Source organism: Acipenser ruthenus, chromosome 2 (assembly GCF_902713425.1).
Source record: "Acipenser ruthenus chromosome 2, fAciRut3.2 maternal haplotype, whole genome shotgun sequence".
Classification (NCBI taxonomy): domain Eukaryota; kingdom Metazoa; phylum Chordata; class Actinopteri; order Acipenseriformes; family Acipenseridae; genus Acipenser; species Acipenser ruthenus.
This window is the reverse complement of record NC_081190.1, coordinates 7,675,528-7,698,851: the sequence shown is the minus strand read 5'-3', so window position 1 is coordinate 7,698,851 and position 23,324 is coordinate 7,675,528. Positions and strand designations below refer to the sequence as shown.

The window sequence follows — 23,324 nt, the reverse complement described above, 5'->3', positions numbered from 1 at the left end:
ATTCTGTCATCTAGGGAGGACCTTTTGTTTCTCCACGTTTTCTCTCTTCCTTTACAAGAGAGCGCTTTTGTTTTATTGATTACGGATAAAAGGCCGCTAAAATGGTTACCGTATTCCTTTGAATTTAGGATGTACCATTTAAAACCATATTTTTCTTATCACAGCAGCTCTGTGTAAGGGTGCTTAATACAGGTTTGAGTCTGTTGCTGTGTAAGAGAATTGTGGTCGCTGGTCTCGTTAGACAGGTGGTCGCTTAATACAGTTAAATAAAAGCACAAATATCATTGGGAGGAATTTAAAGTGTTAGACCAGGTGGTCGCTAAATAGAGGTGGTCGCATGAGCAGGTTTGACTGTATATATATATATATATACACACAACATACAGTACTGTGCAAAAGTTTTAAGCAGGTGTGAAAAAATGCGGTAAAGTAAGAATGCTTTCAAAAACAGACATGTTAATAGTTTATATTTATCAATTAACAAAATGCAAAGTGAGTGAACAGAGGAAAAATCTACATCAAATCAATATTTGGTGTGACCACCCTTTGCCTTCAAAACAGCATCAATTCTTCTAGGTACACTTGCACACAGTTTTTGAAGGAATTCGGCAGGTAGGTTGGCCCAAACATCTTGGAGAACTAACCACAGTTCTTCTGTGGATTTAGGCAGCCTCAGTTGCTTCTCTCTCTTCATGTAATCCCAGACAGACTCGATGATGTTGAGATCAGGGCTCTGTGGGGGCCATACCATCACTTCCAGGACTCCTTGTTCTTCTTTACGTTGAAGATAGTTCTTAATGACTTTCACTGTATGTTTGGGGTCGTTGTCATGCTGCAGAATAAATTTGGGGCCAATCAGATGCCTCCCTGATGGTATTGCATGATGGATAAGTATCTGCCTGTACTTCTCAGCATTAAGGAGACCATTCATTCTGACCAAATCCCCAACTCCATTTGCAGAAAAGCCACAAACTTGCAAGGAACCTCCACCATGCTTCACTGTTGCCTGCAGACACTCATTCGTGTACCGCTCTCCAGCCCTTCGGCGAACAAACTGCCTTCTGCTACAGCCAAATATTTCAAATTTTGACTCATCAGTCCAGAGCACCTGCTGCCATTTTTCTGCACCCCAGTTCCTGTGTTTTCGTGCATAGTTGAGTTGCTTGGCCTTGTTTCCACGTCGGAGGTATGGCTTTTTGGCCGCAAGTCTTCCATGAAGGCCACTTCTGACCAGACTTCTCCGGACAGTAGATGGGTGTACCAGGGTCCCACTGTTTTCTGCCAATTCTGAGCTGATGGCACTGCTGGACATCTTCCGATTGCAAAGGGAAGTAAGCATGATGTGTCTTTCATCTGCTGCAGTAAGTTTCCTTGGCCGACCACTGCGTCTACGGTCCTCAACGTTGCCTGTTTCTTTGTGCTTCTTCAAAAGAGCTTGGACAGCACATCTGGAAACCCCTGTCTGCCTTGAAATTTCTGCCTGGGAGAGACCTTGCTGATGCAGTATAACTACCTTGTGTCTTGTTGCTGTGCTTAGTCTGGCCATGGTGTATGACTTTTGACAGTAAACTGTCTTCAGCAACCTCACCTTGTTAGCGGAGTGTGACAGAAATACAATGAGTTCTGGTGATAAATCTTCCTCCCGACCTGTGAGGGCGCTAAAGAACGGGAGGAGAAGTATCTGGAAGGGCTGGCCTGACAGTTCGTTTCCGGGACCGGGAAGTGGGTCAGCCTGGAAGGAAGCGAGACTCTGTTGTAAGACCGTATTGATTTGACAGGTAAACAAGGGGCAGCTGCAAGTAAAAAGGCAGCTGCAACCGTTTACCTAGATATCATGCGGGATTACATATAGGGGCCAGGGTAACGCTGTTCTTTTCCTTCGTTTGGGTTAAACGGGAGAGAGAGAAGGACTGAGAGAGGAGCTCTCAATAACGAAAATAAAAGAGACGTGATACGTGTTTTTGGTGTTGTGTTTGTCTGTGTGGTAATTGTTTGTGTTTTACTTCACCAGACAGTTAGAGCACATCTCCGGAGCTGTCGCCGAGGGTCAGCACAATCCGGAGCACCACTGCACTAAACGTCACGGAAATACTTGTGTTTGCACTAAGCACCAGCACGACTGCACTCACCCAGGACTGGTGACCGTGTGTTCTTTTTGTTCGGGACTGTGCCCTGTTTTGTTATCCCCGTGCTTTACACATTGGTGTGTATAGCCGGGGGTTTATTAGTTAACGGTCACCAGACCTGGATTATAAATAAAACACCATTTTTCCACTGTATACCGTTGTCTGCCTGTTCACTCCTGCATCGCATCACCGCTACACCTGTTCCCCTTCACTAGCCACTTTGCCACACGTGGTGTCAGAAGTGGGATCATGGATCGCAACGCACTGGCGGAGCTGCTGCAGGCGCTGGAGAGCAGACGCGACGCAGAGGAGAGGAGGAGGGAGGAGCGCTACACGGCGCTCATTGAACGGGTAGGGCTGGCCGTTGCCGCAGCAACGACCCCTACCACAACACCGCTGATGTCGCCCCCGAAGGCACGGGCAATGAAGATGTCGGCGGAGGATGACCCGGAGGCGTATTTGGTGGCGTTCGAGCGGCTGGCTACCGCGGCGGCTTGGCCGCGGGAGTTCTGGGCCAGCCAGTTGGGACCCTGCCTGATTGGGGAGGCTCAGGCAGCCTACCAAGCCATGAGCGACCATCACGCCACCGAGTATGACCTGGTCAAGCAGGCTATCCTCCGCCGGCTGAACATCACCACGGAGACCCACCGGGCGCGGTTTAGGGAGTACCGGAGAGCCCCGGAGACACGCCCCAGGGTGGTTGCAGAGCGGTTGTGCGACCACATGGTGCATTGGCTGACCCCCGGGAAGAAGACCGCCCAGCAGATGGGGGAAGCCATTGTGGTAGAGCAATTTTGCCATGTGGTCGGCGCCGAAACCCAGGCGTGGATACGGCGCCACAACCCCGACACCCTGGAGGAGGCGGTCAAATTGGCTGAAGACTTCGAAGACTCCCTGACTTCTGCCCGGATCGGGATCCTGTCGGCCCCTGCCCTTCGGAGCAGCCGACCTCTCCCTCCCTCTCCTCCAACACCACCACCACCACCCCCCCCCGCGTTCCAGGGACCCAGACCTCCTAGAACACCGACCCCATTGGGCCCCCTTGCCTCCCCCCCATGGAGACCAAGGTTGGCCCCCAGCTGGGGTAGAGGTGCTGCCCCTGCCCCGTTGCCATACCAGCAGCGGGACAGATTTATGACCTATGCCCCCTCTGTCCCTCCTATCTGTTTTAGGTGCCACCAGCCGGGACATCTGGCCAGGTCATGCCCCGCTGCCATGGAGTGTGACGTGGCCGCGTGCAATTGGGCACCTGAAACTGGTAAGCGTGGGGAAAATGGTCGGGAGGGGCCTTGTTTGATTAATGTTGTGTTAGGGAATGTGAAAACCCACGCATTAGTGGACACAGGGTGTGAGCAGACTTTGATTAGGACAGCTCTCCTGGGCGGTGTGTCGTGGCGGCCACGAGGTCAGGTGGCCATCTCCTGTATCCATGGAGATACGGCGGCATACCCCACATTAAAAGTATATTTATCGGTAGGACCGATAAAACGTCACCTTGTAGTCGGGGTGGCGGAAAGGTTGCCACACCCAGTTATTCTGGGTCGAGACTGGCCAAAATTCAAAGAATTGATGCAAATAATGGCAGTCTCAGCCACACACGTAAACGTGGCAGAGAAAAAAAAAAAGGAACGAATTGGTGATGTGTTTCCTTTTCACACTGAAATGTTTTCCCCTCTTTTCCGTCCTAGAAAAACAAATAAGGAGAGACGGACCGCGAAATGGGAGGGAGCATTTGTGAGACAAGGCTGGGGTCTGGTGGGAGAGTGCTGCAAGGGTAACAAACGCCAGTCGAAGGGAGTGGGAACGCAGTGTGACCGAGAGAGCGAGGTTACTGGACCGACCAGAGCAGAGGTTATTCCGGCCCCTCTCAATGTACCGGACCCGTGGTACTCAAGCGCGGACCTAGTGTGGGGCCAACATAATGACCCGTCACTGGTGCACGCTTGGGGGCAGGTCCGGTCCATTGAAGGTAAGGATGTTGACGGCGCTGGGGCGCTAGTATATCCACATTTCAGTATCAAGGGGCAATTACTATATAGGGTAAACCTAGCCGCGGGCACAGGACAGCCTGTAACACAATTGTTGGTTCCCCCGTCTTGTCGGACCGAGGTCATGAGGCTGGCGCATGATATCCCTTTTGCGGGGCACCTCGGAGCCGAGAAGACGAGGGAACGGATATTGGCTCGATTCTATTGGGTAGGTCTTCATACTGATGTGTCGAGATATGTAGCCACATGCCCAGACTGCCAGCGAGTAGCGCCGGGTCGAGTGCGCCCCGCTCCTTTGGTCCCACTGCCGATTATTTCCACTCCTTTTGAACGCATTGCAATGGACATAGTGGGCCCTTTGCTACCTTCTGACTCAGGGTATACGCATATATTAGTGGTGGTGGATTATGCAACGCGATACCCGGAGGCAGTTCCATTGAGGTCCACTAGTGCCGCTGCAATAGCCACCGAGTTAGCGCAGATTATGGCTAGAGTAGGGATCCCCAAGGAGATTTTGACCGATCACGGAACCAATTTTCTGTCCAATACGTTACAGCAGGTGTACAAAATATTGAAAATACGTCCCATCAGGACGTCCGTTTATCATCCACAATCGGACGGTCTGGTGGAACGTTTTAATCAGACCTTAAAGTCGATGCTGAGGCGATTTGTAACACAAGAGCAGAAACATTGGGCATCGCTTCTTCCCTACCTCCTTTTTGCAGTGAGAGAAGTGCCGCAGAGTTCAACGGGGTTCTCCCCTTTTGAGCTCCTGTACGGCCGGCAGCCTCGCGGCATTCTCGACCTGCTGAGAGAGGGGTGGGAGGAGCACAAAGGCTCGTCCAAAAATGTAGTGAAGTATGTGCTCCTACTAAGGGATCGCCTGGATTTGGTCGGTCGTTTGGCCCAAGACAACCTCAGATCGGCTCAGCACCGACAGCAGCAGCATTACAACAAAAATGCACGGATTCGAACCTTTCGACCAGGGGACAAGGTAATGCTGCTACTTCCCTCATCAGAATCAAAACTGTGTGCTAAATGGCAGGGGCCGTATGAGGTGATTCGGGCTATAGGGAAAGTAAATTATGAAATTAGACAGCCCGATCGCCGGAATGAACGTGAAATTTACCATGTTAATTTGTTAAAGCCCTGGCAGGCACGGGAGGTCTTATTTATAGCCCCAGGCAATATGGAGGATGATTTAGGTCCCTGTCCAGAGACCCCGAGCACAAGAGCGATTTCGATGGGGGAACAGTTGGTTCCGGATCAGCAAAGAGAGCTGCGTAAGCTTATTGAGGAGTTCAGCGATGTTTTTTCTGATGTGCCCGGCAGAACCAACTTAGTTGAATATGACATTATCTCTCCACCAGGTGTCACAGTGCGAGAGAGACCGTACCGGATCCCGGAAAGTCGACGAAGTGGCGTGCGCAAAGAGGTATGGGATATGCTCGAGCTTGGGGTAATTGAACCTTCCAGGAGCGAGTGGTGCAGCCCCATTGTCATAGTGGCTAAGAAAGACGGCACCAACCGCTTCTGCGTAGATTTCAGAAAGGTGAACGCTATTGCTAAGTTCGATGCGTATCCCATGCCTCGGGTCGACGAGCTTTTAGACAGACTGGGAAAAGCGAGGTTTATTTCCACTCTGGACCTGACGAAGGGATACTGGCAAATCCCTTTAACCCGCAGCTCCAGAGAGAAAACCGCATTTTCAACACCAGAAGGGCTGTTCCACTTTAAAACCATGCCATTTGGGCTACATGGTGCGCCCGCTGCCTTTCAGAGACTGATGGACCAGGTTTTACGCCCACATCATGAATATGCAGCAGCGTATATTGATGACGTGGTGATTTACAGCTCCACCTGGCGAGAGCATTTGGCTAGGGTTGCAGCCGTCCTTCAGTCTCTAAGGGCAGCCCGGCTGACAGCTAACTTGAGAAAATGTGCGTTTGCCAAAACAGAGACTCAATATTTGGGAATTGTAATGGGAAATGGAAGGGTGAAACCTGTGGTCACCAAAATCCAGGCTTTGGTTGATGCAGCGATCCCCAAAACCAAGACTCAGGTGAGGTCACTACTGGGCTTAGCCGGTTATTACCGCCGCTTCATCCCCGAGTACGCCACAGTGGTTAACCCGTTAGTCGACCTCACCAAAAAGAGTGCTCCAAATTTAATTAAATGGTCAGCTGAGTGTCAGGGGGCGTTTGATACGATTAAGCGTAAACTTTGCCAGGCCCCCACTCTTATTACCCCAGATTTCACCAAGAGATTCATCCTCCACACCGACGCCTCGGATGTAGGTTTGGGTGCAGTCTTGTCCCAAAAAGTAGCTGGAGTAGAACACCCGATATTGTACCTGAGCAAAAAAATGTTACCTCGGGAACGTAACTACTCCGTAGTCGAAAAAGAGTGTTTGGCCATTAAATGGGCTACTCACTCTTTACGATACTACCTGCTGGGACACTCATTTGATCTTGTCACAGACCACGCCCCACTCACGTGGTTAAGCACAATGAAGGATAGCAATGCCCGGATAACTCGGTGGTATCTGGCGTTGCAGCCCTTCATGTACCATATGGTACACCGTGCGGGGAAAGACCACCAAAATGCGGATTATTTTTCCCGGGAGGGGGGAGCAATGGGAAAGGTAGATTTAGCCGAGTGTTCCTTCGGCTCCACTCTGAGCGGTGGGATATGTGACAGAAATACAATGAGTTCTGGTGATAAATCTTCCTCCCGACCTGTGAGGGCGCTAAAGAACGGGAGGAGAAGTATCTGGAAGGGCTGGCCTGACAGTTCGTTTCCGGGACCGGGAAGTGGGTCAGCCTGGAAGGAAGCGAGACTCTGTTGTAAGACCGTATTGATTTGACAGGTAAACAAGGGGCAGCTGCAAGTAAAAAGGCAGCTGCAACCGTTTACCTAGATATCATGCGGGATTACATATAGGGGCCAGGGTAACGCTGTTCTTTTCCTTCGTTTGGGTTAAACGGGAGAGAGAGAAGGACTGAGAGAGGAGCTCTCAATAACGAAAATAAAAGAGACGTGATACGTGTTTTTGGTGTTGTGTTTGTCTGTGTGGTAATTGTTTGTGTTTTACTTCACCAGACAGTTAGAGCACATCTCCGGAGCTGTCGCCGAGGGTCAGCACAATCCGGAGCACCACTGCACTAAACGTCACGGAAATACTTGTGTTTGCACTAAGCACCAGCACGACTGCACTCACCCAGGACTGGTGACCGTGTGTTCTTTTTGTTCGGGACTGTGCCCTGTTTTGTTATCCCCGTGCTTTACACATTGGTGTGTATAGCCGGGGGTTTATTAGTTAACGGTCACCAGACCTGGATTATAAATAAAACACCATTTTTCCACTGTATACCGTTGTCTGCCTGTTCACTCCTGCATCGCATCACCGCTACACCTGTTCCCCTTCACTAGCCACTTTGCCACACGGAGTTTGGCTGTTCCTCACCCAGTTTTATTCCTCCTACACAGCTGTTTCTGTTTCAGTTTCAGTTAATGATTGTGTTTCAACCTACATATTGAATTGATGATCATTAGCACCTGTTTGGTATAATTGTTTAATCATACACCTGACTATATGCCTACAAAATCCCTGACTTTGTGCAAGTGTACCTAGAAGAATTGATGCTGTTTTGAAGGCAAAGGGTGGTCACACCAAATATGGATTTGATTTAGATTTTTCTTCTGTTCACTCACTTTGCATTTAGTTATTTGATAAATAGAATCTATTAACATGTCTATTTTAGAAAGCATTCTTACTTTACAGCATTTTTTCACACCTGCCTAAAACTTTTGCACAGTACTGTATATATATATATAATTGCACACTGAACCTCCCTGCAGCAGCCCAATAACTAACCCACTGCTGAAAGGCCATGGAGCAGCACCAGTGAAAGTATGTCTTTATATAAACAGTAGCATAAGTATATTTACATTGCCAGCGCAGCATTTCAATAGCTACAGTTAGCTGTTACACCTGCCGATTTATGAAGCATAAAGGTTTAGGTTTCACTTGCATGCTAACCATCAAAAGAAGTGTGCTGTCAATGTAGGCTGTGCTGCGACTTGGCATAACCTGAAGCCAACTATACATTAATGGGACGGGCTGGGGACCCAAACTTAAATTTAAATAATTTTATATGATATTATATCCTTGTCATCCAGGTTCACAGTGATAACCCATGCTCCTCCTTCTGGGTGATGTGGTACAGTTAAAGTATGAACACTTCTCCTGCTTGCCTATCAGAGCTTTTCAAAGGTAAATATTATTATTATTAATTTCTTAGCAGACACCCTTATCCAGGGTGACTTACCATTGTTACAAGATATCACATTATACATTATTTCACATTATACAGATATCACATTATTTTTTTACATACAATTACTCATTTATACAGTTGGGTTTTTACTGGAGCAATCTAGGTAAAGTACCTTGCTCAGGGTGTCCCCCACCTGGGATTGAACCCACTACCCTCCGGTCAAGAGTCCAGAGCCCTAACCACTACTCTACGCTGCATCGTCATCATTGGCCCTGCGCCTGAAACCCACCTTCAGTAAGAACTTTTTTTTTTTTTTTTTTTTTAAACATTTTTTCAAAATTGAAAAGTTGTCAAAAGTACATCTATATACAGAAATTAAGAAGTAATTTAAGAGAGACATTTATATTCGACATCAAGTAGAAAACAAGAGCCCGAGCTGAGAATGGATACAAAATTACATGTAGTGTAACTATCTGAGCAATTCATATTTTTGCTCAATCATCCATCAATGGACCTTTTAAAATGTATCGCGCTCTGATGCTAACACCTGTCCACTACCCACGTTCATAAAAAGCTTTCTCATCAATAGAAAATGCATGTATTACATACACTTTGACAAACATTTCACAACAGTAAATCAATTATAATGCAGTGTGGTGATCCTATCACTCTTCATTTCAACATTACTGTGTTTTTCTTAACGAAAAACGTAATTATACTGCATAAAGTCAACTACTGATTTAGTGCCACTATAATTTGCAGGCTTTAAAACATCATAATCTTACAGTTATACAGTTAGGAAATCATTTATTACATCATGTTTTAGCTTGAAGCTGCATGCAGACAGCAACCCAAACAACTCACCTTTCTCTAATAAAATCTGATACCTCCTTTGTTGAAATCTGTCCATGTTTCATATTATGGTAAAGGACATCAAACCCACTGTTCTTTTCCCCCTAGAATAAAACAACACAACATTCAATTAATACGAGGCAATAATACATGTAATAATTACAATACAAGTCCTATTCACAATAAGCAGTTTCATGGTTTGTAGAGCTGTACATTGTGTTTTTAGTATCCTATACTTGGAAGTCTGCATTCTGGCCATGTTACTTTCTGAACGCATCCACTTTAACTGCACCACTGCGATGGCAAAGCAGATGACAATAGCCACAGCTCACATCAGGATTTAACGTTTCTCAAGTTTTAATAATGCAATTTATACCAAATAAAGTATTCAAGTCTTTTTATTATTATTATTATTTGATGCTGCTATAGGTAGCTATACCAGCATTGCTGCTGCTGCTGCTGCATACAATCTCTAAAGAAAAGTGAAAACCTTTTGGTGCCATGCTTAAAATCAGATATCTGGTCTCCAAAGCGCTCAAAGCACAATGTAATTTTATAGCAATAATTCCTTCCTTTTTTTCTTGGGATAACTTGTTCTTTTAATGTAATCCTAAAGGAAATTCTTGCTGTTCTGTGCCTTTATTACTAAGTGAGTGACCGTCACCCCACTGAAATCAGCTCGGGGGGGGGGGGGGGGGGGGGGGTCATACGCAAGTAGTCTTCTGTTTCTAACGTATTTACCCTTCATTGTATTTGTAGTTTTTGTTGGGACCACAATTTAAAAATGGGGAATAGATTATAAGAATGAACTACATCACCTAGCTGAATAAAGGGAAGTAGGGTTGAGGGGTCTCACTGTACAGTAAAAAGACAAAGTTTATTGTAGGATGGGAACTCTTTGCATTCCACTTCTGTTCAAACCTGTGCAATTTTGTTCCAGACACTATGTTTTTTAATCTGCAGTACTGAAATTGAATTTCAAAATGACCTGTTTTATGCTGTTAATTTACACAGAAAAAGAATGCAACATGAGTGCAAATACTAGAGCAACATGTTACCCATTACAACACCAGCATGTTTATCTATGTTATTTTTTTTTTTATTTGATTTACTTCTGATAAGAACAACAAAAAGCCACAATATTTACTCATCTATACAACGGCACTGTAAAAAAGCATTCTATTCTGCAAATGTTAACAATGAAAACAATGTTTGATGAATTGTTTTATTTTTTATAAGTCAAGAATGTCAAAACAAAAAGGTATACAAAGTGTTGCTTTTAAAAGATAATCAATGATAAAGGCGGCCAGGAAAAGCATGCTGTGCTACAAAATGGGTTGCTGCACTCAACCACATGACTGTAAATTACAGTTTAGCATGGTTAAAACATGTCTAGGCAAACCCTTCCATACATCCATATAGTTAGTACATAAAGTGAAAACACTGAATAGTAAAGTCTTGATAAACATGTTTGCTTAATAAAATAGCGTAGTCGAAAAGCATATTAACAGAGGTTAAAGGTCTAGGACAACTGGCTAAATAATTTAGCCAGGCAGCCAAGAGAAGTACGCCTTTTCCAATTCCAGTTAACAACAGGAAGCAGACTGCAGGAACACCCTATTGTCAACATTCTCAGAGTTACAAACTGGAAAACTAGTAGCACAGTGAATAGAACACGTTTTGAAAAAAAAAAAAAAAAAATCACACTACAGCAGCAGCATTACTTAAGCGGACGTGGCATCAAATTATCACCCTGTCTTTATTTACACACTGCAAACAAAAAACAGAGATCAGTGGTGTTTTGAAGATAGCATGTCTGGCCAATCCTACTTGGTAAAACATTTTTTATATCAGAATAGTGTACTGTAAATATTCTTCAGTCAACACAATGCAAGGTTTGCCTTTATGGAATTTATCTTTTACCAAGGTTCATGATTAGCAATGGGCCATGAACTGGAGTATTTGTCGGTAGAATGGACAAGTGTAATCTCACATTTAAAGAGGAGAGCTTTTAACCACAATCAAACTCCTTTTAGGTGTGACATTCTATACCAGGGGCCTCCAATCAGTCCTGGAGGGCCGGTTCCTTCTGGTTTTTGTTCCAACTGTAACCTAAATTACTTAATTTAACCAATTAAGTGCTTATTAGAAGCTTAATTGGTCCAATTAAGTAATTTAGGGTACAGTTGGAACAAAAACCAGGAGGGACACCGGCCCTCCAGGACCAGGATTGGAGACCCCTGTTCTATACTGTACAATAGTCATTCAACACCTCCTAAGAGAACACTTAGCCTAAGGAACAACCTTGTGGTGAAACAGATTCTTCCCATTGTAAATGCTCCGGCTAAAGGAATAGGAACTTTGCTTAAAAGAACACCTTCTTCGCACCGCTAGCGATTCGTTCACAATGGATAAAAGTACTGTTTTGTAACACAGAGGTCGCGTGAACGCAAAATATTGCGTCCTAGACACAAAATAAATCCACTGAACGGAAAAATATTTTGTCTTGCGTTCACAGGACGCACAGAATGGAAAGGGACGCAGACATGCATATTCATGCTAATCCATTACACTGCAGCAATGACAGTAAAACACTTGCTTGTTTAAAAAAAGGTAGGTGGCAGCAATAAGCCTCATATTTGGCTTTGCCAGCAATATTTACTTTTAGGCCCTTTCCACATTACATAACCGATCTCGAGAACCGTACTCAAAAACGTTTTAATTAATCCCAGCTCATACTTTAGCATCCACACTGAGGTACCGTTTCACGTTTATTCGGGCGTAATGCTACACACACATGCTGTTAGAATAGTACGGTTATAGTTCCTAGCAGCGCAATGAACAGTGCAAATTAATATGATAGTATCCCACCAGGCACTGTATTTTATTGTAAAATAATGTGTTATGCCCCATATTAATAAAGGTCCATATTGCTAAAAGGAAATAAAACAAGTATTTTGGAAAAAGTAAATGCAAACACACACACACACACACACAAGTAGGGCTAGAAATTTTCGGGTTTTATTTTTAATCAGGTGACAAATTTAGCCGATTATGTTTCATAATTAAACTCAGAAAAACCTGTAATTGCAAAACAATCTTTGCTTTTACCTTCATATCTTGCCTGATCCTAATTCTGGTCCCTTTAATTTTATTTCAAACAAAGCTGACAAATTATGTAAATTGTTCATCCCCTATCCTACTTTTAACTTGCATTTCATTTTTGCAGTCGCCTAATTTAACGTTGTGCTTTTGTTATTTTCCGCACTAGTTGAACAGGGATGCCCTTTCTGATTTTTTTAAGCATAAAAATGAATACCTAGTGCAGAGTGTACACTGACAGCAAGTCAGTTGTCAATCGGAAGTTTTTTTCCTAAGCAGTCAGCATCTTCAGGGGATTCTCATGAAGATTGCTCATCTGCATCTCAGCCATCTACTTCTGACTGTACGAGTACTACAGTGACCAAAGCAGTTGCAAGCAGTAGTAATGCACAAAAACGCAAACGAAAAATACGTTCTTATAATTTTGAATGGGAGATGAAGTATCCGTGGCTTGTTTATCAAGAAGGCAAGATGTACCATGTGTGAAAGAGCTGCTGGGCAGAAAAACAAAACATACATACGTACGGATGTACAGTTTTTAAAGAATCTTCGCTTAAAAGACACGGCGATGCTGTTGCTGTTATTGGAATGCAGAAAAATATTAAAACACACGTAGATGAAGGCAACAAACAGTGCTTAGAATCCCATCTCGTCATGTGAACGGTCTACTGTTAGTATATATAACAAAGACAAAAGTGTGTCTGTGTTTATATGTATAGCTATACACAGACAGATATTTAATTAACATGCCATAGAGTTTAAACGTTCAGAAAAATGTATCAAAATGCACATCCCTGGAGTTTCTTAGCCTTTGTGTTAAAATGTATATTTGATGGTTGGGACGCAACATTTTGGACATGTGTGTTTCAGGAACGCATGAACAGAAAAGCTAGCGCGACCTCTGGTAACTCATCATCATCATCATCATCAAACTTAAATTTAAATGGTTTATTCAGTCTTTTCAAAAGTGACTTGTCATTGTAAGACTGTCTTGAGGCACACTGATTGGTTTATTAAATCTTTCCAGAACTGCCGTCATATCATCGAATTGTTTTGTATTCTGATTTCCATGAGTGCACCTCATCAAAAAGTTGGAAATTGTTCAAGCTCTTGAAAAAAACCTGAACCAAAACACACGTTGACGAGCAATTTGGCGTTTCCCGTTCTAGTGAGTTGCTTCACCATTCTGTTAAATAATGTGTATGTCTTGTATATTGCTGCTGCATAATTTTAACGAGTGTCGGGGTGCTGTGTTAGTTTAGTTTGACAGTTTATTAACATTAGTTTGTCTGTTACTTCATTATTATAGTTTATTAACATACACTTGCCTATTGCTTTTCTTTTATTTATTCAGTTCATTTCATATGTTGATGCACGTGGGGCATGACAAGTAATACTATATTTATTTATTATTATTATTATTATTTATTTCTTAGCTGGTGCCCTTATCCAGGGTGACTTACAATTGTTACAAGATATCACATTATTTTTACATACAATTACCCATTTATACAGTTGGGTTTTTACTGGAGCAATCTAAGGAAAGTACCTTGCTCAAGAGTACAGCAGCAGTGTCCCCACCGGGGATTGAACCCACAACCCTCCGGTCAAGAGTCCCGAGGCCTAACCACTACTCCACACTGCTTTATTTATATTTATTTATTGATCGATTCATATTGTGTCTGGTGGCTAGCTCCATCTTAGAGAACGCTTCGGCTATAAGAACACTTTGCTTGCTTCCCGAGGGGTGTTCTCTTAGCCGGAGACTACTGTGTTAAATTAATAAATAAATACAATTAAAGAAAATGCAGAATTCAAACACACACCAAGTATCAGTTGGACACTTATATTGAGGAAGCACATTTAAGAGAGTATCAGGCTAACACTCAAGTGTGGCTGATTTCTAAATCTATCACCTGTTCTGAGGGAAGGTCATACACTCCTCAACTATTGAACTAAGTAAACAGCATATTGATGAATGTGTCAAACAGTACAATTACTGTGAAAAACCGATCATCTTATTACAAGATAGTGAATGTATGTGACATTTACAGATACATGTATGGCTTGCGCATGAAACATGGACACCAATCTTTTTTTAAGACCCACAGACATACATTTTCTTTTTAATAAATTAAGGATTGTAGTAGTTCTGTTCTGCAGCAGATGACTAATTTACTGAAACTTGCTGCCCTCGATACATTTTGTTTTTGATCCACAGTAACACAGAAGTGTGTCAGTCTCTTGTAGAATTAGGAGATTTTTTACTGTAAATTAAAATACAGGTATGTATACGCTGGATTATGATAAGACTAAGAATCAATTTTTGGGCTCTCGTGCCACACTTTTGGACCTGAAAGTGGCACACTAGTTCACCACCACAGTATGTGTGTTGCATCTGGTCGGCGTCCTATACCCTACAATACATTAATCTGTATGTCAAAGAAACTTGCACAACTCAAGGAAACAAACTACAGTATACAGTATGAATAAACTCAATCCACTATGAAAACAACACCACTTCAGAATTAAGAATTACCAGTACAGCCACTTTGTCACCGAGACTGGTGAAGGTAAAAAGAAGCTGATCAGGGGCCAGAACCATCCAGTGTGTGAACTTCTTAAAAAGCTCCGTTCTTTATTTCACACTGATTTCAAATACAATCTGTAGTAGTGCAGTGGACTTTGGAAAACAGGAAATAAGCTTCCAGCGTGCTACGACCTCATTTGCATGTAAGCACACTCCAACACTTCCACAGCTAATGTAATGAACACAGTGCAGTATTACATCTCAAGAGACTTCACTGCACCTGCTGCAGCAGGATTTGGCACGGCCACACTGGGTTAAATAAAAACTGCACTGATTTCAATGTGTTTGGTTTGGTCTGGTCTGGGTTCTGGGGGATGGCTCTTAGGTTTTTTTTTATGTAAACATCCACAGCTGTCTAAACTTGAAAGCAAAGTGGTATTTATTGGTTTGTTGTGTATGTTTTTAATGAAAAAGTAAGTTTTCACTGCTCCTTAAAAACACATAACAGACCCGTACACAGAGGAAAAAAGCGTACCAACGTTAAATTCAATGAAAAACTACAGGCTGTATTTATTAATGACCGGCTAAAACACAATATGCATACTGTGCAATAAGTGCAAAGTGCAGATGTTTCAGTCAAACACTGACCATCATCAGTGCTGCATATGTATTTAATTAGAACATGTCACACAGCACAAAGGACAAAGTCAGCCACACCATTCGTATTATCCATTTTTCAGGTCTATTTTCTCAACAAATATCTTCCTCTCGAAAGGTAGCGTGTGTCCTCAGGTGGTCAGAGATATGCAAACAATGTGTTTTGGATTCCTGTGTGTTGTAAAGACATCAATAAGATGGGAAGGGGAAATACTTTCTAAAATGTCAGCCTCGCTGATCTAAACTACAGCTGCATATTAAACATTTTCAACCATAGCAATGTTTAAAGAAGTAAAATGCTGACATTACAGAACTCAGGGCTCATGCTGTGGGTGGGTCATATCATTTCAAGGCCAACTGCTTTGTGTTGAGAACAGACTGCCATATTACTGTAACCTCAACTGGCTACAAGAGAAACAGGTCTGTGAAAACTAGTGTGCAGTAGATAAGATATATAATAAGTTGATATTTCCAGTAATAACCGTCTGGTAATTAAGGGAAACACTCGCTCATTAACACCAGCAACAGTGCACGACCCCAGTGCGAGCTGTTAAACTGGGCATGGCATTCCCACCGTACCTCACATAGCTGTTATCCCACAACAATGAACACAGAACTTCAGAACTCTGGCAGAGATTATAAGAAGTACTGCACAGGGAGGTATGTGATGAATGAGAAGGTAATGCCCACCCTCAGGGTGGGATGCTACAATGATACTAACTTTCTTTATAACTATAACGTTCCAATACAATTACTTCAAAACCTGTTAATCTGCTTGACATGCCTTTCTCGTATTGACAGAAGAATGAAGAGGCATTGTAGATTAACAAGTGTCCATTAAACACACAGTTAGTGAACCATCAACAAAAAACAATTGCAACACATTCACTTTACTTCCACATATTACTTCTCTCATTGTTACTTTATAGACCAGTAATTTGTCGATACTTAAACTTCTGCAGTAAGTCTGAAACCCCATTCAAGATGTAGTACATTTAGCAGAAACAACATACTCTATATAACAACTGTATACCTTTAGTATACACGTGCTGTTCAACAGCAGCATATAAAATAATACAAAACGCCCCAATGTAATTGTTTCAATCATTCAGTCCATTAAATTACAATGATGGTGGCACACTGGTGCTGGGCCTGCGAGAAACAGTGAAATATTTAAACATACACTGCTTGATATGCATTCAAATTAAATGCATCAAAAAGATATCATGAAAAGGGAATGAATGCTTAAATGATGCCTGAAATAAAGCAAGCCAGCCAAATGTACAGCAGAGTAGAGTGTTTCTCTCCTTTATTCCTCAGACAATTTGATGAGGTTTCGGACAGGCTTATTGCACTCCTGAGAAATGTCTTGAATGTAAAATGGTAGGCCTACTATTATTACACTTGATTAGTGCTGTTTCTCTCAACCAAAAACTACTACAGTATTTTGAAATGTCACATTTTTTAATTTTTTGAAAACTACAAAGCGATACGTAATTTCAATATGTCAACGTAACATTATTAATTCTAATAATTAATAATGTTACGTTAATTCCTTAATTCCAACGTTGTTTTTCTGTCATCTATATGCAGGCGTATGAAACGAGCGATCTGAGCTTAGCAAAGAAACACAGTATACGTTGCTGACAGCAAGTAGCTTACTACTAAAGTGTCAGAAAATATATCCTTTTACAGCCAGTTATTTAGTAAAAAGAGTAGTGAACTACAGAAATAATTTTTAAAAAGGCAGGGAGGATGCTTATCAAGCGTGATGTACTGACTTGCCTGTCCTTGTATGAAATATGGGAGGGATCAAACACTTCAGGGTGCTTGGACACCTCCTTAGACAACAGTTTCATTCATGATTTTTCCTGGCAAGCTAGTGTTGTCAACAATTGGCTGTGATTGGTTAATCCATACCGCGCAGCAGCCAGAAAAAAACCTGGTGATCTGTCCAACACCACATGAAAGCAATGGCAGCGATACAGGCGGCAAAATGCCGCGCCACACCTGTCTGTCCCGGGCTTTAATTTAGACCAATGTGCATTCTGGAACCAAATGGTGAGAATCAGCTGTCTTGCATGGCTGCAATCTATCACATCGACTGGGCATCCTCCCCCCCCCCCCCACAGTCTAGCCTAAAAAATATTTCCTTGAACAAGCGTTGCATGTATTGCACTACTGTATATATTCCATACTTATGCCAATGGGCTACAAGACATGTGATGTGATACTGCAATGCAGACAGTTATATTAACTGCATTATCTGTTTGTTGCAGTGCAAGTGTATGAAGTTCCAAGAAGTAGCCAACTGTATAGATAGTGAAGATAGGAAACACCCTTTTAAAACTGTCTCTAACCAAATTCTGCACAAGCAAGGCAATGCATGCATTTTTTAAAAGGAAAGTTACTATATAAAAAGATGACCATCCTACAGTCCTATAGAAGAGGGTAGCAGAGGGCAGAATAAAGTCATGTACACATTTAGACACAAATTACTGTGCCTTAAACAAACTTTAATCAAAAACACAGATGAGAGGGGAGTGTTGTTGGCTTCTTTACAGTCTAGAACAGTTTATATACCAAACCCTTTTTAGTCCATCAAGAATATATAAAAAAAAAAAAGTTCTTCAAATAGCTAAATAGGGCCTATAGGCCACACAAGATATCTCAAGTATTAACATTTGTTAGCACAGATTACCACAGTGCCACCTACTGTACTGTACTGGTCAGAATTGTTCTTCTATACTGTAACTAATATTTACGTTCCATAAACTCCTTCATGAGTTATCGTCTGACAATGAAAGTAAGACACAGGCAAATATGACAAAAACAGAAAGTCACCGGGTAGATGCAATACTGCATATTGTCTACTAGGTTTTCAGAACCCACATTTTGAAAAAGCTACCTTACGTTTAAAATATGACGGGGTCTACTCAATTCACCTAAACCGTGCCAGATGTAAATATCCACATTGTTTACATTTCAAACAGGACCAAAGGTCATTTGTACTTCCTTTCAATGTATTTGGATATGCCACAGTTCAGATGACTTATACACTCCAATGTCTACTGTATCAAGTACTGCTTGGTCAGCAAAAAACACAATATAAACCTAGAAAGGGAAGGAAGATGGAATGAAACCATAAGAGTGTTCTAGAGTTCACACTACTTACACTGGTCAGATCTCAACACAACACCGTTACACATGTTCCAGTACTGCAGGTGTGCTGCAGTGTATTTCATTGGGATCAATTGCTTTTTTTATCCCCACCCCTCCCCTCAGCTTCCCAGAGAAAATACAAACAAGCACTTCCATTAGCACACCAACAGCAACCAATAACAAAATCCCCATTATAGCAGACACTAGTCTATACAGTAGCCAGTCAGTCTGGACAGACAAAAAAAAAAAAAACATGCTATAAATTCTCAAGGCTATTGGGCTTTCTGGGCAGGGGCCAATACTTTTGCTATAATACGTGTCTTACCAAAACTGCACACCTGAGACGTATGTACAGTAGCTACTGGAATTGCAAAATAGAGAAGATTTATGTACTTATAAAAGTGACCAGTTTTGGTCTGACAAACAGCTGCCTTGCTCTGTATATTGCAAATAACAGTGGAAGACAGTGGTCACTACAGACAGACGGTCCAGTACAGGTTCATATTTCAGGCCTCCCTACTAACAGACTACTTTTGTTCTGGCTCGTCTCATTCTAGCTTACTGTTGCTAAGAAAATACATGGGATAGATGTTTTGCATAACAGTAGTCCACAATTATGATGTTTAACAACAATCAGGTCTGTTTTTAGCTAAATGCAACATCTGTGGTCCCTATATGTGCTGGTGCAAACAGGAAACTTGGCATACACTCAGTGAACATCTTTAATATACAAGTATTGAATAGTTTACCTATTTCCCCAAACCACCTCTGAGCATGTTTCACAAGTAAACCAAAAGTGCACCTTGAAGCCACCCTGCTACTGAACTGCAGCATTCACCGCACAACAGTCAAGGCACAGTACAGTAGCAGTCTCTACAAGTGAGCCTCGCTACAATACTATTGGTATTCTATTGTACTCTATTGGTACATTACCATGGATTTGTTTTTTTGTTTTGTTTTTTTAAACTGCCATTCTGCTTCAGTACAAATAATAGGATGAAGCTACTTGAGAATGTTGCCTTGTGATGTAAAGAATGTTGTTATTAAAAATATGTATGACTTAGTAAAGGTCATCAGGCATGAGAAAATATGAACGAAGAAAGCAGGTCTGAACTGCTGCCTTACAGAAATGCTGTGCTGTATTTCACTGGCAGTGGCTGACAGTCAGATAAGCCACATTCTCTTACAAACTTGATTCTAAGGAAAACATTTTTTTTTTTTTATAATGAAACACAACATCCCAAAAGAGAAAGCATGACTCCTTAAGGGGTTTTCTTGTTTGTTTGTTTTATTGCAGAAGTGAGTCCCTGACAGAAACTTTAATGTTCATGGCGAGTCTTGAAATGTACTGCACATTACAGACTGACTCTGATTTAGAACAGAGAGCCCAGCTGAGTTTCTCTACATCTACTGAACAAAACACAATAAGCACTCTTCCACTAGAAGGTCTTCTTCCGTGTTTACAATTTCTCAACACATATCATATGCACGTTGTTAAAATTAGACTTCACACCAACCTTTGGCTTCCTTTTTTCTCACTATATGAAAAACATCAAATGTACTCATCGTAAATACGTAGGGTGGAGTGTGCTTATTGCGGGTTGACTCAAATTGTGTCTCTGCTTCAAAAAGGTCACTGCTTGCGAAGTCTTTACAATGATCGATACTAGCTGGTGAAGCGAGGTGCTGGCTTGCGCTGTTTGTTTAAACACACATAGAGACTTGCTGATCACTGTACAAACGAAGAAGAATGCGTTGTAAAAATAGAAATGTGTATCTGAACTGAAACTACATTACTCACTGGTATTACAGGTATTTACAATGACTTGGATTTTAAAAGGCACAGGCATCTAACCAGATTCCCCACCTCTAACCTTTTTATTTTTTAAATTAATTTATTTAAGTGTTGAGTTCTTTAAGTCATATTACTTTTACAAATTGTTTTGTCAACACGAATCACATTGTCAGAGTAAACTTTGTGTACGTGTTGTTTACCCCAGCCTGCCAGTGGTTTGCGTGAAGCTGTAGGAATTGTTTACACTTTTGCATTTCAACTGGACACAACGTAAAACCAAATAAATACAAAAAAAGTCTTCATTATATAAAACTTAAATTAATTATCATAGAAAGGTTGTTATATGGCATTGTACAGATCTTAATTTACATTGCGGACAATACATGTTGCGATATTTTGATCACGGTTAAACTATATTCTTAAAGTACACACTAAAATATAACAATGCAACCTTAAACTCAGCTTTATTTATCATAAGTTGTGTTCACCTAAATGTGATCCTTTAACTTGGGAGGTAAATCCTGCGCTGCATTTCGACTAGATGCAAACTGTGTCGGACAGGACTCCATCTCAAAATGTTGCTTCATTTCAGGGTTATTTATAAACAGACATTTTACATAAGTAACTGTAGTACAAACAACAAAACTGTCCGATCTGTATTTTTGGGAGAACAACTTTTATAAATCTGTTTCCGTCATTCTAACTTGATTACGGAAGACAGTGACGTTGACAGCCTGTCGAGTGACAGCAGAACAGGCCAATCGGGTTTCTGAGACAGCACACATATTCCACAAATTGCACAGCCAGCCAATTAAACAGGGAAAGAGGCAGCTCTTAATAGCAATCAAGTTAAGCGGACCCTTCAGGCCCAATCCTGGGACTGCCGTAGCACAGTAGCCGAAAAAAAGAACACAGAGCCTCACACGATATTGGTCGCTTATAATAGTACTTTTAACTTGTCTGACGAATTTGATACAGTATATCTTACATTTAAAATAGCTATTGGCAGTAGGTCTAACTGCCCAAGCAATACTTGTGGAGTTTAAACCAACACGGTCACCTTCTGCTAGTATCCTATAATAAATTAAAACCGGAACGTACCCAGAAACTCTCTACGAAATACGGCATTATCATCTTCGGTCCGCCTGTCTTGCGCCTTAATATGAGTTAATATTTCTTTCCACCGTCCAGTCCGTCTTCCTCCCGTTGTTTCTGTTGTGTCAATTTTTTTTTATCCGACACTCTCCTTCTCCTCCCCACCTTTGAGACTCCACCTCCTCCTCCAGTCCCAGCCGAGTGGGTTCACCAGCCTGGCCCGCGACGAGCCCACAATTAAAAGTGCGTTAGAGAGAGCGGTCCTGTGACTCCGGTCTGACCGCCGCCGCCGCTACAGACTAGACGTACAGAACCGAACCGAGCTACGCACGCGAAAAGTGCCTCGAATCAAGGCGTTCAGTCTTGATTCTGTAGCAACTGCGATTCACTACCATTGATACAATATTAGGCACATCACGTTATTTTATCACCATCACTTAAGGATACCACAACACAGTCACAAGAAAGAAAGTGCGCTACGGATTAGAAGCAGTGTGTGATTGTATTCTGATGCCAAAGGTTGGCACCCTTGCTGAAAACAGTCATCCTGTTATTTAAGTGCTGCTTGAGCACAGGGAGTCTGGACGTGGCTTTCCTTACACTAGTTTGCATATCATTTATGACAGGTAAATAGTTGTTAATTGTCTTTCAAAGCAATGGCCTGCTTTTTAATATGTACCAATGGGTTCATTTTATTAGTAATACAGTTGCAGACAAAAGTATTGGCACCCTACGCTTATTCTATCATAATTCAAGGTAACATATTAAGCCAAGGACAAGCATTTAGTAAACTTTAACCACGTTATAATATAAAAAACAGCAAAAAGACTGAATGTCTTGTAATTTAACAAATAATCTGGATCAAAAAACAAATGAATTATTTAATTTAAAAATTTAATAAAGTATTTCACATGTCCTCCTTTTGCTTATATTATGGCTACTAGCAGATGTACTTTGTAGAATGTTTTTATACATGGCTGCATTCATTTCATCTTCAATCACATTACTATTATTATTTATTTATCCAAGGCGACTTACATGTGTTATAGGGCAGTATAGGGTTGCAATTGAATGTCTCCAGTCCCTGCACTGCTAAAACATCCCCATATCAGGATCGAACCCCCTCCATGTTTAACTGTAGGTACAAGGTTTTCTTCATTGAAGGCTTTCCCCTTTTTTATCCAAACATACCATGGTCTGTTTTTGGAGAAAGGTTCTATTCAAGTCCCACCGGACCAGAGAATTTTGTTAAAGAGTGCTTTGGAATCCTGTTCATATTTCTTGGCTTATTTAATACGGTTTGTTTTATACATGTAATTTTATATTTGAAATTACTTCTGTGCTTTGTTTTTATACAAAGACAGTTTGTTGTGTATGTTGGTCTTTTGGTAATAATTACTGGCTAATGTTCACTTAATGCTTTCATTGAATGTGTTTTCAATGTAACCGTATACCCCACCAGGATAACGCTGGAGTAATTTAAAGCGCTGGGAAGGAACCACTCAGAATTGCATCCACCACCTATCTGTGGTTATCCAGGGTCTACCCCTAAGAGTGGTTCATGCAAACCAGGTGTATTCCCTGCTACCACAAAACCTTAAAAAGAAATCCCGTTGTGAATAATCCCGGCGGGGTATAGGTTGATCAAATCAACCTTCAAAGCAGAATTGCATCTCCCTTTGAGGCTGTTTGTGAAGTGGTGACAAACTCTTGCTGCTAATGTCATCTGAGAAACAC

The 23,324-nt window shown here is 41.9% G+C and overlaps 2 protein-coding genes across 6 annotated transcripts in view; one reads left to right on the top strand and one right to left on the bottom strand.

The window, feature by feature from the left end:
* LOC117403647 (F-BAR domain only protein 2-like) overlaps positions 1–22,070 on the bottom strand; it is a 58,434-nt gene extending 36,364 nt beyond the window's left edge. Inside the window, exons 1-2 of one of the 5 annotated variants that reach the window (XM_034928474.2) lie at positions 21,594–22,070; positions 9,259–9,350 (exon numbers count right to left, since the gene is read on the bottom strand). In XM_034928474.2, coding sequence (XP_034784365.2) covers positions 9,259–9,350; positions 21,594–21,626 — 125 coding nt within the window. In that variant the 5' untranslated portion in view covers positions 21,627–22,070. The remainder of the gene's footprint in view (positions 1–9,258; positions 9,351–21,593) is intronic. The other 4 variants (XM_034928469.2, XM_034928475.2, XM_034928479.2 and 1 more) reach the window with 4 other exon arrangements.
* On the top strand, positions 1,604–7,542 carry LOC131697630 (zinc finger protein 446-like). Its single transcript, XM_058988014.1, has 2 exons — positions 1,604–3,384; positions 7,217–7,542. The coding sequence occupies exons 1-2, from the start codon at positions 2,376–2,378 to the stop codon at positions 7,222–7,224; spliced, it is 1,017 nt and encodes a 338-aa protein (XP_058843997.1). The 5' UTR covers positions 1,604–2,375; the 3' UTR covers positions 7,225–7,542.
* Positions 22,071–23,324: the final 1,254 nt, after the last annotated feature.